Genomic DNA, 16,980 nt, shown 5'->3' with positions numbered 1-16,980 from the left:
GTAAGAGGCCCGCGTACCACAAAAAAAAAAAAAAAAAAAAGATGAGCAACAGTAAGTGGGCACAGGAGCAGAGCATAAGTGAGTCCTCCAGGAGGGAACGTTTGAAGACCTAGAAGAAAATTTATGTTGCTTCTAGGAGTTAAAAGTGGCTTAGTGTCTACTCTAGATCTTTGAATAAAACTAGGAATAGTGGGATATGTATCTGGTAAATATGTCTAAATAATTCTAGGGGTCCAAAAATAGCTCTTAGATGTCCATGTAAGGAGTTGGAATATGAGCCTTATTTGAGGTTTTTAAATGGGAGAAGCCCTGGATTAATACAAAACTAATACTAAGGTACAGTGTTAGGTGTAGTCACTGCACATAAAATGTGAATTCCATTTTTGAATAAATTAATAAAAAACTTCTCAAAAATTAAAAAATTACAAAGTAACAGTACTTTTTCATCTAAAAACTAGATTAACCTCTAATACCATAAGCAAGTTTTTCAAGTGAAAAAAATTCACTGATCACTAAAGCTTGAACTGCAAAGTAAATATTGGGCTGGCCAAAAAGTTCACTTGGGTTTTTCCGTGAGATTTTTACAGAAAAACCCAAACAAACTTTTTGGCCAACCCAATATATCATTTCCATTATTTTTAATTAACTCTTCAAGAAGCCACTTTTTATGTCTGTTTATTTTAATATCAGTAAGAACTCTGTGTTGGGTTGGTTAGGCATTGGAATATATGAGCAGAAAATGCAAAACTATAATTTTTAAAAAGGAGTTTGTGGGTGGAGGGAGCTTTGGAAATAAAAATTAGGCTGATGTATACCACGTAATTACCTCGATATCTATTATTTATGCAGAACTGTGTGGAGAAAGAGGGTAGGAGGAAAGTGTGAAGCAACATTTGCTAACACTGAAGATTTGCAGCGTGAAGAAAACTAAGAGGTGTTATTTCCACTTATTTCTATGTAGATATTATCCGACTTATCTATGCTTTATAGAGTTCAAAGTGAACAAGATTCTCTTCATTAAATATTAAATATTTTACTGGTTATTTACGCCACAACAGTAAAATTGTAAAATTTTCCACCATCATTGTCTCTCAAGATTTTCCTGTACACTGAGTGTGCTTAATTATCCAAAGGCAATCACTGACATTATATAAGAAAACAGAGGAGGAGAAACAATAAAAATTAGACAGTATTCATCTATTAGAAGCCACTGGAGAAAATAAAACTTATTTTTCATTGTCAATAATTTAAACATAAAATAACACAATTTTGATCTCATATTTAGCATAAGAAATTATTGAAACATTTAGATAACTTCCCATATAATGACAGATTGATAAATTTTTAATTACCAATTATTGGGCATTTATTAGGTACAAAACATCACTCACTTGGCTGTGCATGGGTAGAAATCTCTAGTATCAAAATTTTTTTTAATCCATTAATCTAAATGCTTATGGGATTTGGAATGTTCTTGAATCTTAATTCATTAGACAGAGGACAACAATGTCTTTTTCAATACCTGAGAAAGCTTCAACAACACACTAAATTTCAGTCTAGTGACTGACATCTCTGTGACATATTTCTGCATTTGGACAAGAGTTTTCATCAACTAAAAGTAGATCATACAGTGCTGTTAATGAAATATATTTTGGTTTGGTCATTGAATAATATTCTTATGAATCTAGTAACATTGTAATTATAATAACGAATGCATATTATATATTGAAAAACAGTGAAGATCCAGAAACAATTACTGTTATCATTTTAACATTTTCCTGCAATTTTTATTCTATATAAATGAAAATTTGAAACAAAGGGTCTGTAAAATTTTGGATACTGCTTTTTTTATGTAATATTTTATACAATCATTTCCCGTATTAGTTAATATGCTAAGACAACGTCACCACATCATTTTGATGATGTACAAGATTCTACAATTTGGAAATATCAAAAATTAACCATTTTTTCTTTTGTTGGACATTCTATAATGATTCCATATGTTCACTGTACTTAATAATACCTTCATGAGATTTGAGAATTAAGTAAGAAGCCTTTAAATTACTCAAGATAAGTCCTAGCAGATATTAATCACTACCTAGAACAGTAGTAATAATTATTTATGTGACTTTTTTTTTTTTTTTTTTTTTTTTTTTTTGCTGTACGCGGGCCTCTCACTGCTGTGGCCTCTCCCGTTGCGGAGCACAGGCTCCGGACACACAGGCTCCGCGGCCATGGCTCGCGGGCCCAGCCGCTCCGCGGCATGTGGGATCTTCCGGGATCGGGGCACGAACCCGTGTCCCCTGCATCGGCAGGCGGACTCTCAACCACTGCGCCACCATGGAAGCCCTATGTGACTTTTATATCATTGTAAGTTATCATTTTTACCTCATAGTTTTTTTAATGAGTTTTATGCTGTGAGATTAAATGCATTTATCCAGTTTTCTTAGAACTTTTTTTTAAAACAATTCTCTAAAACTTCTAGAAATAATATCAAGGAATTGACTATAAAATTTTTTCTATTACTGAATCAAATATCTCATATCAAATACATATATATTTGTATTTATATATTTCTTCAATGATTTATACTGTCTCATTATAATATATGAAATATACGTATGTGTTCAATAAAATAATTTCAATATATATTTAAAACTTCTGGAATATGAGCAGATTGATTTCAGATGAATCTCTGAAATCTTTGAGCAGCCTTGCACCTTAGTGCATTCCTTTTATTTCAGACAACAAAACAAAACATTTTACCAAGAGTTGGCCTAGCCTACTTTTTAAAACTTTTTTAGACAGATTGTCACCAGCTGAGCTAAAACAGCAGCTGTCCACTGGAAATAATTGCAGAAATGTTTTGCCCATTGGCCTGAAATCAAACATATGTCTTCCTATAACAACTAAAATATAACTTTCTTTATTGATGTGTTAATTATTGAGGAGTATTAATTACAGAGTTATACACCTGGATTGTTACACTGGCATAAAATCCCAGTATCTTGAGTGTGGGCATTTTCATATATGTTTTAATTTTTAGTATTTCAAACATTTGAGAAAATAAGACTATATTCTGGAACAATTCCATTTGATTTTTTTTTTTTTTAACATTTGTCAAGGATCACATCTGTACAGATCAAAGGGAGTTAACAGCTCATTTTCCCCCATATCTAATCAGTGTTGGGAGCTAATTTGGCAAATAGTCTTTATTTTGGATTATAAATATTTTTTTAAATCTCTTTTGCACTTATTTTTTAAGGGATTATGATAGGCTTCACAACTTTCCATGCTCTGTTTATATAAATTTTTCAAATACTTCAGTTAATATAAATATTAAAAAGGAATGGCTGATAATGTAGCTAGTCTACAACATTTCAGTTTCTATTTCCAAGTTTACGTATATTATTTTCATGTATGTGGAGTGCTTGTCTAGTTGCTTACAAGGACTTTTGGATGATTTTAGGGTTTCATTACTAAAATAGTCAACAAAGAAGAATATTCGGGAGGGATGAATTGGGAGATTGGGATTGACATATATACACTCTATGTATAAAACAGATAACTAATGAGAACCTATTGTATAGCACAAGGAACTCAACTCTGCTGTGTGTTGACCTAAATGGGAAGGAAATCCAAAAAAGAGGGGATATATGTATACATACAGCTGACTCACTTTGCTGTACAGCAGAAACTAACACAACATTGTAAAGCAACTATACTCCAATAAAAATTAATTTAAAAAAAAAGAATATTCATCTCGCCAAGCAGGTCATTTAAAACAGCACATCTGCCAGTATGCTTTTCTGTTACAGAGCTTAGATAAGAGCTGTGGGTTTGCTCAGAGAATAGAACTGATAGAGTGTAATTACACATTACTCAATTTTCTCTACAATCCCGACACGTAAAAATAAATGCACAGCATTTTTTCCTAAAATTAAAATAACAATGGTCCCATAAAGCCATTCAATGTGTCTAACACATTCTTCCATCAGAGCAGACAAGTTTTCTCAATAATCTCTATGATATTACCTTCACAGGAAACAAAAATAAATATTACCTTCTGTATAGTAATGATTCCTTCCTGTGAATCTTTGTCAACAGAAATCTTGAAAATCCCAAATCCATCACCATCCACAATTTTGTATTCCATTTCAGCATTAGCTCCTATATCCGCATCGGCAGCTTTAATTCTGGCCACAACGGAAGCCACCGGCAATGATTCTGGGACGTTATACTGGTACGACCCTGTGAAATTAAAAACAAGAAATGAACAAAACTTTACACCAAACTAACCAATAAAAATTTAATTATTTGGCTATTTTGCACCATCTTTGCTTAATTTGTTTTTATTTTTTGATAAAGAAGATAACAAAGCAATAAGAGACAAATGACAAATTTCATGCAGCCTCAAGAAATTTCATGGAAATAATTAGATAATAATCAATAAGTAAGAGCAGAAACAGATGGCCTGGGGAAAGGCATGAGGAGATCCTCCATTCCGGTATTTCTAGTGCTGAGAAATATGCTACTTTTAATAGTAAAGATAAATTTCAAATAATTATAAATAGACTTAACATTGAGTATTAACTATAAAGAATTAAAATGCAATTAATATAAATATTGAATATTAAAAAATTAAAATAGTATAGCTTAGGCCTCAAATGGGCAAAAACCAAGCCTAAATAGTTCTGATTACTCAATGTTGGAATTTCCATAATAGTATCTTCTGCTGCAAAAATTTCAGAAAACTGGACAAGGAAGCTGATGAAAGTCAATATTAGTCTTCTTTTAGCTCATAAATTTACCGAGGATAAGAATTATTTGTGTGAGTTGGATGTAGAACTGATTTGGGGCACAATGGTACAAGAGCAGAGGCAATGTTATTTGAACAGGAGGAAAGAGAAGCAAAAGAAGAATAGTAACTTTTTTAAACTTTCTTTTGTAAAAACTCTTCACCATCCCTCAACTCCTCCCTACCCACCACCTCAATAAATAAATAAATAAATAAAATTTTTAAGAAGCCAGTTTGGGAGGCAGATGAAGTACGTCAACCATCCCTTTGAAACTAGGAAACACCCTTTCACCGTTTTCCTCTAATCATCTACTTTTTCCTGCTTCCTCCACCCTTTTCCATTTCCTTCTGGCTGCTAACAGTGGTGCATTTGCACTTTCTTATGAAGAGAAAAGAAAGGATTTTCTTTGAAACAGAGAAAGGAAAATGTATCCATATGAAGGGACCACATTCTAGGCTAAGAATGATTGCTTTTGCAATTTTCTACATTTTATAAGTTGTTACTGATTTTAAAAAATGATTACAACACATACTTACTATTTTTGAGCAACGCTTTCACATATCTACAAGCGTCCTTAGGAAAATCCAAAAATTTCAAGGTTAGAATAGTAACTAAATGGTAGAGAAAAATCCCAGCCAAAATGAAAAACCTAATGACATATTTTTGGCTTCCTTCACTTTAATAAGTAGGGGAGTATCTAGTAAGCTAGAAAATCCATGCTCTATCCTATCAAATCATGACAACTGAAACCACAAAAATTCTAAGTGCCAATTCTTATCACTGTAGTTAAAGAGAAACAGCTAATTCTATTATCAGCCAAATATAATCGCATTAATTGTTTTGTTTTGTTTATTCTTCAATCCTCCTCTCCTCCCCATTGTAAGCCATCAAGGACACAATTAAAGAAAGGTTCTTTTTTTTTTTAATGTTAAAGTTAGTGTAATTTTCTTTATTTTGCCAGGAGGTATTGAAATGTCTGCTGTACAACAATATTAAAAATATGTAAAATAAAAATAAAACAGCTAAAGAAGCAGTATTTGAAGGAAAACATGGTCGCACTCATATTTACAGAGTAAGTGTCCTTGTTTAACATTATTAGCTTTAAGATCTGTTCATAAGGGAGCTCAGTTCCCTATTTCTATCAGACAAGCATTTAAAAACATTGTAGTTTGTATGATTTCCTTATTTTCTTGAATATTCTAAAGAAATACCACACACATTTACAAAAAAGCAGAAAAAAGGCAACTAAAAGAGAGTGAGATGAAATGTTTACAATCAGGACAGCTCTACCTAAGGAAATTATTTTTTTCCTCTTACTTGTTTAAAACAAAAGCCACTTTGGTCAAAGAAACTAAATTGAGGGCATGCGGTTTTCTGGTTCTTTGGACTGATTTCTTTTGAAATGCTGAGCGTTTGTATAAAAAAGATGTGGTAGGTAGCAGAAGGAATGTTCAAGGTACCTGAACTGGTTAAAAAAAAGTATGGAATGAAAAGTGAAGTTCAGGACTCTTATTTTTATCTTTAAAAATAAAGCAATATTTTTAGCGTAGAGAATTCACGAAGCGTATTTGAATGTTACTAATTGGCAACAACCTCATAACTTACAGAATGTAAAGAGTAGTATGTCTTTGAATAAAAAGATTAATGCATAAACAAACTTCATAACTGTCTAGTATTCAAAGTGTGAACAAAAGAAAAAGCATATTATATTTAAGATAGAAGTAATACAAAGATATAATTACTTCTATTTATTTTCATTACCCTTATTATTCCATATTACTGAATTAAAAATCATGCCTCTGATAAAACTGGGGGAGAATGTAGTTAAGATAATTATTTGTTTGAGAAGTATTTGGAAAAACTCCTGTTTAAAGACATTTTTATAATCCAGCAAGGAAAACTAATGTGCTTGCAACGTGCAACAGAACAGCTTACTTCGAGGAAAGCGAGGCGGGTTGTCGTTGACATCAGTTAGGGTCACGGTGACTGACGTGGTTCCAGAGAGTCCTCCGTTTTGACCAACCATATCCTTTGCCTGAATAACAAGCAAATACTGGTCTTTAGCCTCTCTATCCATGTTTGGAAGGGCGGTCTTGATGACTCCTGTAAAATTTCAAATCCCAGTAAAATGCATCATGAATCACTGCGTTTATACTAGCGAAGAACACTGATATAGGTAGAAAATAGCTCTTGAGTTGTGGCCTTTTGCTTTGTTTTTTTCCTTTTAATAATTGCAATGCATATTAAAGGCCAAAGGGATATAATAATTATATACAATATCACAAACACAGAAAACGCTGTAATGTGGAAGAGCAGAGAGGGAGGATTATCTTTAGATTTTACGGAAATGTATGGTTCAGGAAATACCAACTTACAATAAATAAAATATACTCCTCTAGAAGAATGGGCAGTGGCCTGTACAAGTATATGACAATGAACCTCTCTTTTTCTCTTTCACCCTCTCCAACAACTTAATTCCCAGTGATGTGAAATCACCACAAACCTTTCAGCTATGGTCCCTAACTCTCTTCCAGCTACTACCTCTTTTCCAGCAAAATAACTATTCCATAAGTAAAAGGAATGAGAGTTATTTATGTTTAATAAACAAAACACCATTCCAAACTATGCTGCTGGATGACTTTATGCTGTATCTAAAGGTCTGAGAAGAAGGACTATAGATGAGAATGACTGTGTTAATGGAAATCAAGACACTAAAACTATTGATGTGTTGTATTGTTTCTTTTGAACCAATTGCATTTAATATGGATACCCTTTAAGACTTCAGAGGTATGAAAAATTGATTTCTGAACTTCATGTTGCTTGGTAAGAAAGCTTGACTCAATAATCATTGCTGCGCTAAATTAGTGGTTTTATATTAATAACTATATAATTATTACATAAATAGATTAGGTAATAGTATCTTTATGGGATAGAATTTAGTTTATGCTATATGTAAATATATAAAATGACATTATATACTTAATATAATATACTTAGTATATGGACAGAGATTATGTCAAATGAAAACCTATGTATCCAATATTGCCCTATACAGATCTCGAAACTAGCAATGTGAGGCCATCTTTGCTAATTAGATACCAGAAGGAGTCTAGAATCCTACTTAATCATTTCTTGTACTTCCATCATTTCCAATGAAGACATCTTACCTACACACCTGGAACCCTTTTATCGACTTCGTTTGAAACATGTCTAATCATTTTATTTAACAGATTCTAACTTTTAGAGTTTAAGTCAGAATTTACATCCCCAATGACTCAGATGTGAGGAATAGGAACTCTGGTTTCATGGACTTCTCAGGGGCAAAACTGGGCTGTTTGATAAAGGATGATTCTTTGGGAGAACATAATTGTAAACAAGTTGGGATAAATGGTTTTTTCCCTCATGTTCAGCATAAAAATATTTTTATATCCTCCAAATTTACAAAATGTTCTTTAAAAGCTGCCAATTTAAATTGTTTAAATGCTGATTCTTCAATGGACACATGTAAAAATGGTCTGTGTGTGTTATATTTCAGCCCAAGTATAAGTTACAAGCCTACATTATACTATATCAGGCCTGCCCTATTCTTCACAATATTCTGCAGTTCCATAAATATTCTAGGAGTGGGGAAGAGATGAGAAAATCTTTCAATAGTATAAGAATAACTTAAACAATATGTTACTGGTTCTCAAGATTCCAAGCTGAGTAACACTCACACCATCTTAAGCAACCTTATTGTTATTTAGTTCTAAGCAGTAGCTATCAAATACATACACATATATATACACACACACACACCCCAACAATATATCAGTATCTTAAGCATTTAAATTATACTTCTCTGAGTAGGCCATTTGTTGTTATTGCTGTTGTTTTAACAATCACTTATTCTAATACACTATACTGGACACTGTTGCTACAAGCAGAGCAATACAAGGTCTCTCTAAGTAACCCCTTTACTGAACTCTTTCGGTTATCTACACACTGGTTATAGTTAATCTCTGAAACATCACAATGACAATCAAAAGAAACATAGTCATATACCCATTTGGTTCACTGATAATTGTCTGAGACATAAATATTCTTCTTAGAGCCATAATGATTCTATGAACATTTCATGTCTGTTCTTCAATACTTCCCTTAACTCTAATATATAAGGCACTGAGTACTGACCTCAGTAAGACATGCTGTTACCAAGCATAACAATCTTTAAGAGTTCTGGGACTTACATCTCTCTCCCTTTCTTTCTTTCTTTCTTTCTCTCTCTCTCTCTCTCTCTCTCTCCCTCCCCCTCCACCCCCCACCTTCCTTTTTTTCTTTGATGTTAATCATCTTTACTTGTAATACTTTTTTATACATTGAGCGTTGACAATCTTGAATATTTGACTAATGGTGCATTTCATATAGATCAAATATTAGTGAAGTTCTAGCAAAATTTCTTACTCATTCATTTTTAATTTTTAATTTCTATTCATCTCTCATTTTCCTTCCAAAATCAACATGTGTAAGTGAGTTTGTACCCTTGCACATGTATTATGATGGAGAGAGGTCCATAACATGTCAACTAATCAGCAAAGAAAACACAGCCGCCTCATCTTCTCATGGTTTTGCTCAGCAGCGTTATTTGAAAGAAAACAGAATTATCGGGGGACAAATGTGGTAGTCAAAGTTACTCACTTATTTTTCACACGTCTAATTGTCTCTTTACAAGTGATCCTAAATATAACACTCCTCCAAAGCAAAAATCATCACAAAGTTTGCACAGAAATGCAGGTGGCAAAGGTAATTTCCAAATACCTCAATTATTAAACATATTTTTTACAAGAATGAAATAACTGGGAGAGAAGTGAATTTAAATAAGAACATTCAAACATAACAGATTTCTAGTTCTATGGCTTTTGCTAGTTTTTTACTTTTGAGTATCAACTGTCTACATTTGGAAAAGAATTCTCATACGTTAGATTTGATCTGCATTTTGCTGTATATTATATAGACACACACACACACAGCAAACGTCTCTGAAGTGGTAAAGGCCAGTCTTGTCGAATCATAACCTTACAGTTCTGTGAGGTTTTCATGGGAGATGATAATATTTAACTTTAATAGTCAATAATTCTAAGCCACTTATGATGAGAAGAATATATCCTGTAACTCTTTAGAAAAGAGACTGGCTCAGATTTTAGGCTTTCTGAATAATCATTTTTCTATAGATGTATATCTGACCAGTAACCCAGAACTTTTTATTTATTTATAATCCATGTCCACAAAAAAGTATTGTGTATGAAATATAAATTTATCACTAGTATTATGCAAAAACTGTCTAGTTTTTGGTCTGGGAATAAATTTTCAGATGATTTTCTAACCTCCTACCTGCCATCAATATTTTGTTTTGCTTTTTAAAGCATATTCTGTTATCATGGAATCTCCTTAAGACTTCAGATGTGTACATTTCTGAAGCCCATTCTGAAGCTCTGGATTAGCCCCAGGAGTCTAGGCAACCACATCAGTAAGGTAACACAGGTCTGGGCTATTCATGCTGTCAGGTTCAAGATCCATTAGATGTACAGGTGAATCTCTTCCAATAAGTTTGTATTCTTTTCTAAATTTTCTGTCTAAGACTTGTATTATTTGGTTTCTCTACCTCTAAGTGAAGCATATAACAGAACCATAAAAACATGGAGAAGAGCCAAAAATAGTAGAGATGGAAGCTTCTGGATCATCAAAGGATTACAGAGCTGGAATCAAATAAAGAGTCGCTGAGGAAGGGACTGTCATTACATCCCCTCACTCTTGTGAGGGGATGTCCTGAGGAAGCCCTGACAGGAGTGAGGGTCCTCTACACCATGAGCCATGCCACAGGATGGAACGTGCATGAAGGGTGTATTAGGGACGAGGGCTTTGTTACAACTGTATTACTTACCTAAAGCTAGGATGTAACAAGTATACATGTAATCTCTAACGCAGGCACCATAGAGTCACACCTCTATGTCTAAGAAAGAACTCCTAAATGACAAGTGATATTTGACACTCCAACCATGTTTCAAGGCCAACCTCATGGCCTTGTGGTCTGTGCAGTCACACACTGTCCCCGTATTTGGTTTCTGCTCTGCTGATGACGTCTGAAATCCTACTAATTTTAGAACAAGAAGCCTGCATTTTCATTTCAAATAGCAAACTATGTAGCCAGTCCTGCCATATATGAAATAGATTGAAAAACTGGATCTATTTGCTTGTAGGTTACGGACTAGATAAACACATTAGAATAATTCTCCATCTCCCTGTGAATTTGGGGACATTATGAAGATAGGTGATGAGTATCTTTGCAGTCCTTTTAATGCTACATTATCTTGTTTCTAGTGCCATTCTCTTTGATGGCTGAATTGTCAACATTGTTTTTTGTAGCTACTCACATCCTCGCTTTGTGGACTGAGAAATTAACGTAGAAAATACACTTACCCTCTGGTCATGTGGCCTGTAAGTGTGCCACAGGTGGAATACATGCTCAGAGATTTTAGCCAGGCTAAGTTAATGAAATGTGATTAACAAATAGTAATGGTTATTACTAATACTACTTCTTTTAAAAAAAGAAATTAGAAGTTAAACTTTCAGAGATGTATTTAACAGTAATTTCCTAGGCCTATTTTATATAATCTTGATTTAACATATTTTCAGCATTTTTCCTGTCAAAAGTTTTACATTCTTCTCAAAAGGCCTTAGATTTGGAGATGTGGGAAATAATGTTATTTCTTACATAGATAAGAATCATACACCAACTAAGGAAGACTACCTCAAATTGTCTACACAGCTTTTCATGCTTGTAAGGCCTGAAAATTCTCCATCCATTTTTGTCAGAAAAATAGAATTCCATTTTTTTTGCCGGGGGTGGGATTCATTCTCTATATTATGATAGCAGAGAGGACACAACAATTCCTAGAATACCTCTGCATGAATGATTATAAGAAAGAGAAGTCCCAATGATTACCATGATTACAGCATTAAAAACTGTTAACCAAAACAAAATTAAATGAAACTTTACCTCCTGTAATACACGGTCCTTGAGATTGAAAATTAAAATTAAGTTTGAAGTACTAATCATGTGATGCCATGACACAGACTGTTGTCCAGCTGCTCAATAGGTGAGGTCTTACCTACACAGGGCCTATGAAACACCTATTATCTTACAGCAAAGCTAAAATCACAAGCCAATCATTAGTAGCAGCAAAATATTTAACCCTTTGGATTAGTACATGCTATTTTTGAACAGGTTATATAATGCAGGAGGTATACAATTTGTGAGCAAATTATCAGAAACTTGTCAATGTCTTTCTAGGCTGCAAAGAGTAGATTAGAAGGGAATGGGTGGGTGTCTGAATTTAGGTTCTCAGATCTATCATTAAATCAACCACGAGCACAACTTCTACATTCCCAGGATTCAGATCATAAACCAGATACTTTCATTTACTTCTCCTTCAATACTCGCTGAATCAGAACTATTTCTCCTCTATCAGACTTTCTAGGCAGCTTCCAGACTTTATCACAACATTGGTAAAAAAATATGCCACAGCCTCTATGAAAATTCTAATGAATGATGAGCTCACAGCGAATTTACTGGTCTGTTTTTGCACAACTGTCATTCTCAAAAGACACTTAAAATGTTTATCCCCCACAGTGATTTGAGAATGATTTGATGTTGCCATTTTTTATAATATGAAAAACAGGGTACGTGGCATTAAAATATTCATTTAGGATCATAAGTACTATCAAATTTTCAAAATCACGAACCTGCTATTTGAGGAAGAATTATTCTCCACGATAAAGGCAAAATTATTAAAATATAAAGAAATTTTGGATTTTCACAGTGATGAAGAAAATCAATGGCTCACACCCACCCATCTTCGCACCTGCCCACACTTCCCTATACCCAGAGCCAGAGGAGCAGAATAGATAAAATATTATTTTATAACCAAGAAAATAGTGCTCCAAATTATAGTTTTAACAGTATATAAACTATTTCGTCTTCAGAGCAAAACAGAATATCTAGCCAAACAACCACATATTGTATCCAGGCAGCTTTGCAATTCATAATTTTTTTTTCTGAAATTAGAAGTCATTTAATTTAGTTTTTGATTTAGCAGATCATCATCCTAATTGTTATGTTTCAACTAATTCCCCTGAGAAAAACCAGCCCCTGGAAGGACAAGCTGAACCTAGTACATATTCTACTGCACGGCAAGGAGATTTTGTTTAAGATTTAAATTTTACTGTGTGTAATTCCTATGTGAATTAATTAAAGAAACAAAGCAAAAAAGAATTGAGATGAATGATGAATATTTTCTTATATAGTCAAGAGGTAACAGCTGAAATAATTTTCAATATCTAATATTTTGTTTAATTTTGGTAGGAATACTGACAAATGTAATAAAATATTCTTAAAATGTGCTAATGTCTCTATAAACAATGTGCTGTTTATTGCCATGGTACACATATTGAGAGAACCACAGTAAAAATAGTGTCTGTTATCAACTCCAACTATATTGAATAAAAATAACTATTATTAATTCTATGCCAAGATATAAATGATGACTTTACAAAGAGAGTTGCATGTCAATTTTTACCTGTCTTTGGCTCCACTGAGAAGTATGGCTGTCCTTGCAGGATACTGTAGACCACTCGGGCGCTGTTGCCATATGTAGGATCATCAGCATCTGTTGCTGTCACTTGTACCACTGAGGTCCCTACGCGCCAATCCCAAAACCAATGAATTAAAAACTCTCAAATGCCACAAAACATAAGAACTCACAAAACGCTAAAGATTCTACACTAGATTTGTTTTTCATTTTTAATTTTTCTTATTCTAAGGTACATGAAAAATTGATATCATATATTTTTTTTGCCTAAGACAAACCCCAAAAGATGATAAATGATCATTCATCCTTCAGAAATATTTAAGGGACATGAAAATATATTGGCAAAAAAATAAGACTGATGATGCAAGTTAGGCAGGGATATATATTCAGAAGTGGATGGGACTCAAATTTTAGGCATCTCATCCATCAGGGTTGGGTAATAAATTTTTATCAAGAGCAATCTCTATAAGTCTCAATCACTGTCTAGAAGGCAGCATGACAAATACTAACATCGTGACACTGAGGTAACCTCACTGCTATAAGCAAAGTAAAGCCAGACAGAAACTGAAACTTCATTAACTGCATAAAGAATATTCAGTTGATACATTTAACTGGATATTAAGTGGCTACTCTGTCTCTTCCTGTAGTAGTTTTATTTTTCATTTGTTTTCACTAATTGATTTAAAAACAAAAGCATGAAATGAAAGTTTAAACCAAACCTTCCCAAAGCAGAAAAAGCATGGCAACTTGAAAAATCACAACATTGGTTGTTTTTCTACATTTCATATGATAGAATGTCATATTGCTTCTTTCTTTTACTGTGCATTCACTTATTCCATATGGAAAGCATTTAGTGTGATCTGTTCTTTTTATTTCTATTTGGAATATCATAAAAATATTAGCTACTCACATTTGCTTAAATATTTAAGCACATGCTATTTTATCATTTATGTCCTAGCTGATGGGGATGGGACAAATCCCTTTCTGTATTCTTTTAAGGTTCAAGCTGGTTTCTAATAAATTCTTGAAGATATGGCATTTTTAGTCTAACATCTCTTTTAGATATATTCCTATGTAGATCTCCCTCTCTAAATGCCTTAAATAAGTTACCAATGCCCATCTTATTATAAGTCTATTCTCTTTTCCAGATTATGATTTCCCTTACCGATTCTATTTTCTTTCAGATTGGGTGGAAAATTTGAATATGTATGTGTGTGTTGTGCATACACACACACACATTTTGTAAATTCTGAAGTTTTATTTTTTTTATTTGATAGACTTAGGAGACTGTGCTCTATGGATGCTTGGTAGGACCAAACAGTGAATGATGTATATTTAAAACTCTTTTTAACAATTAGATTTTGACTATTTAAAAATGTTAGAATCAATGACTCTGATGTTCTCTATTTCCTCTATAAGGAAATAGAGAACATCTTTACAGCACCATCGTTACAGCAATATTTATTCTCGTGATATGGTTAAGTACTGATTTCCTACTTCACTGGAAAAGAAAACACCTTGAAACAAACAAAATAATGAAAACTATACTTCAGTAAATTTTGTAGTGTATAATTTTTTCTGAAGTGTTCGTTAAATAATTTACTATACATACACACGCACAGGCACACAGACATATACAAACACACACGCGCACACACACACACACTTGTATTCTCATGCTTATCTATGCTCTTCTGGCAACAAATAAGAGATCCCAGGGACTTATGAGTGTGTTTCAAATCTTAGTTAGTTCTCAATGAAAAAAAAAAAAAAAGGCCTGAATAATAAATACTGAAAACTTGTGTTGTATATACCGTACTATTCAGTGGCTATTATAACTATTTGCTTAGAATTAAACACTTTGATAATCTGGCACTATAAATCCATAGGATACGTTTTATGTAGACATTTATTGTTCTTAGCTCAAATTTTGATATTAACCAAGTGACCTCAATTAGTGTCAAGTAAATCCTGAAGACATTGAGAAATCATTTTCTAAAATGTTCTGAACCTGTTGGAATCAAATAACTAAAATAACTTACACATGCACATAATAATCATGCTGTTTGATATCAGAGTGGTACCACTGGAACCAAAACTACAGTGCATTATTCAGCCTCTAGAACAAAAAGCTCACAGTCATCCAATTTGCACTGCTGGGTTCTACACAGGAAAGGAAAACCTTAGCAAGCCCATGAAGAATGCCCAAAATGCCCAGGAGAATTACGGCATTGAACTGAATTGCTTCAACACACCTCAAAACCTCCTGTTTTTCTAAACCTTACTACTTTGGGGAGGACAACGTGCCTTCTCTTTTTTCTAAAACCTCCCAAATCTTGTTTTTGCTGGTGTCATCATCGTCGTTGTTTTTGTTATTAAACAAGAGCAGCAGGAAGCACTCTGAAGGAGTGGACAGCATTGAGAAAGTGTGAACGAGCCTGTTTGGTCAAAGAAATATTTACACAGAAGATAATTATAGTGAGATGCTGCCACTGCAGTTCAGAACTTTTCCTGTCCACAAGCATCGATTCCTCTGGCTTATTTTCAGTTCGTATTTCTTTAGCAGCTTGAGCCATGGTCCCAAAATAATGTTCCCTCTCCAATCTGACTGGAACAGAAATTTAGGGTCACTAAATTGGGCACATATAATACACATCTTTGCAATTCCACTCCCCTGCATAGCAGATGTGTGGATCGAAAGCTGGAATGAACGCAATGACTTTTACTTAAAGTAAAACAAATCACAATCAATCAATCAAAACAAATCAAACTGGGTAAAATTTTCAAGTAAAAGACTTGAGTTGAAATACGTGTTAAAATACAAGTTCGATTATTATTTTAAATAAACTTCCCCCTTCAATACTATAAACAACAGGAAATAAAAGATATAAATCAACTGGTCTCTATCCCAGCCCCATAATTTTTTTTTTTTTGTAAGATCATCCATACCTAAATTACATACTGGCTGAAAACTATTCCAAAGGTACCTAAATAAGTGGAATTTAAAGGATAGTTTAATAGTATTTGAAATATAGTATATGCTAAAGGTAATTTACTTTCTATTTTTCCAGTAATGGAGCAACGTCAAAAGGCCTTTGAGTAAAACAGCCTTCATTATTTTATTTTATCTTATTATTTATTTATTTGTTTGTTTGTTTAGGGCTGTGTTGGCTCTTTGTTTCTGTGCAAGGGCTTTCTCTAGTTGCGGCAAATGGGGGCCACTCTTCATCACGATGCGCGGGCCTCTCACTATCGCGGCCTCTCTTGTTGCAGGGCACAGGCTCCAGACGTGCAGGCTCAGTAATTGTGGCTCACGGACCTAGTTGCTCCGCGGCATGTGGGATCTTCCCAGACCAGGGCCCGAACCCATGTCCCCTGCGTTGGCAGGAAGATTCTCAACCACTGCGCCACCAGGGAAGCCCTATTATTCTTTTATATATCTCACACTGAGTATCACTTTACCATTACTATAAATTCAGTATAAATTTTCATGCATTTAAATTTCTGGAGACATCACAAAAAGATTAGTGGTGGCAGGTGGACGGACATTTACA

General features: G+C 33.7%; 1 protein-coding gene across 1 annotated transcript in view; it reads right to left on the bottom strand.

Annotated features, from left to right (window-relative positions):
* CDH7 (cadherin 7) overlaps window positions 1–16,980 on the bottom strand; it is a 124,977-nt gene that overhangs the window by 50,477 nt on the left and 57,520 nt on the right. The window contains exons 4-6 of the mRNA XM_060118182.1: window positions 13,415–13,534; window positions 6,735–6,902; window positions 4,064–4,251 (exon numbers count right to left, since the gene is read on the bottom strand). Of these exons, the coding sequence (XP_059974165.1) occupies window positions 4,064–4,251; window positions 6,735–6,902; window positions 13,415–13,534 (476 nt within the window). The remainder of the gene's footprint in view (window positions 1–4,063; window positions 4,252–6,734; window positions 6,903–13,414; window positions 13,535–16,980) is intronic.

This window comes from Mesoplodon densirostris, chromosome 15 (assembly GCF_025265405.1).
Source record: "Mesoplodon densirostris isolate mMesDen1 chromosome 15, mMesDen1 primary haplotype, whole genome shotgun sequence".
NCBI classification, from domain to species: Eukaryota; Metazoa; Chordata; class Mammalia; order Artiodactyla; family Ziphiidae; genus Mesoplodon; species Mesoplodon densirostris.
Note: the sequence above shows the minus strand (reverse complement) of the source record. Positions and strands in the feature narration are given on the sequence as shown.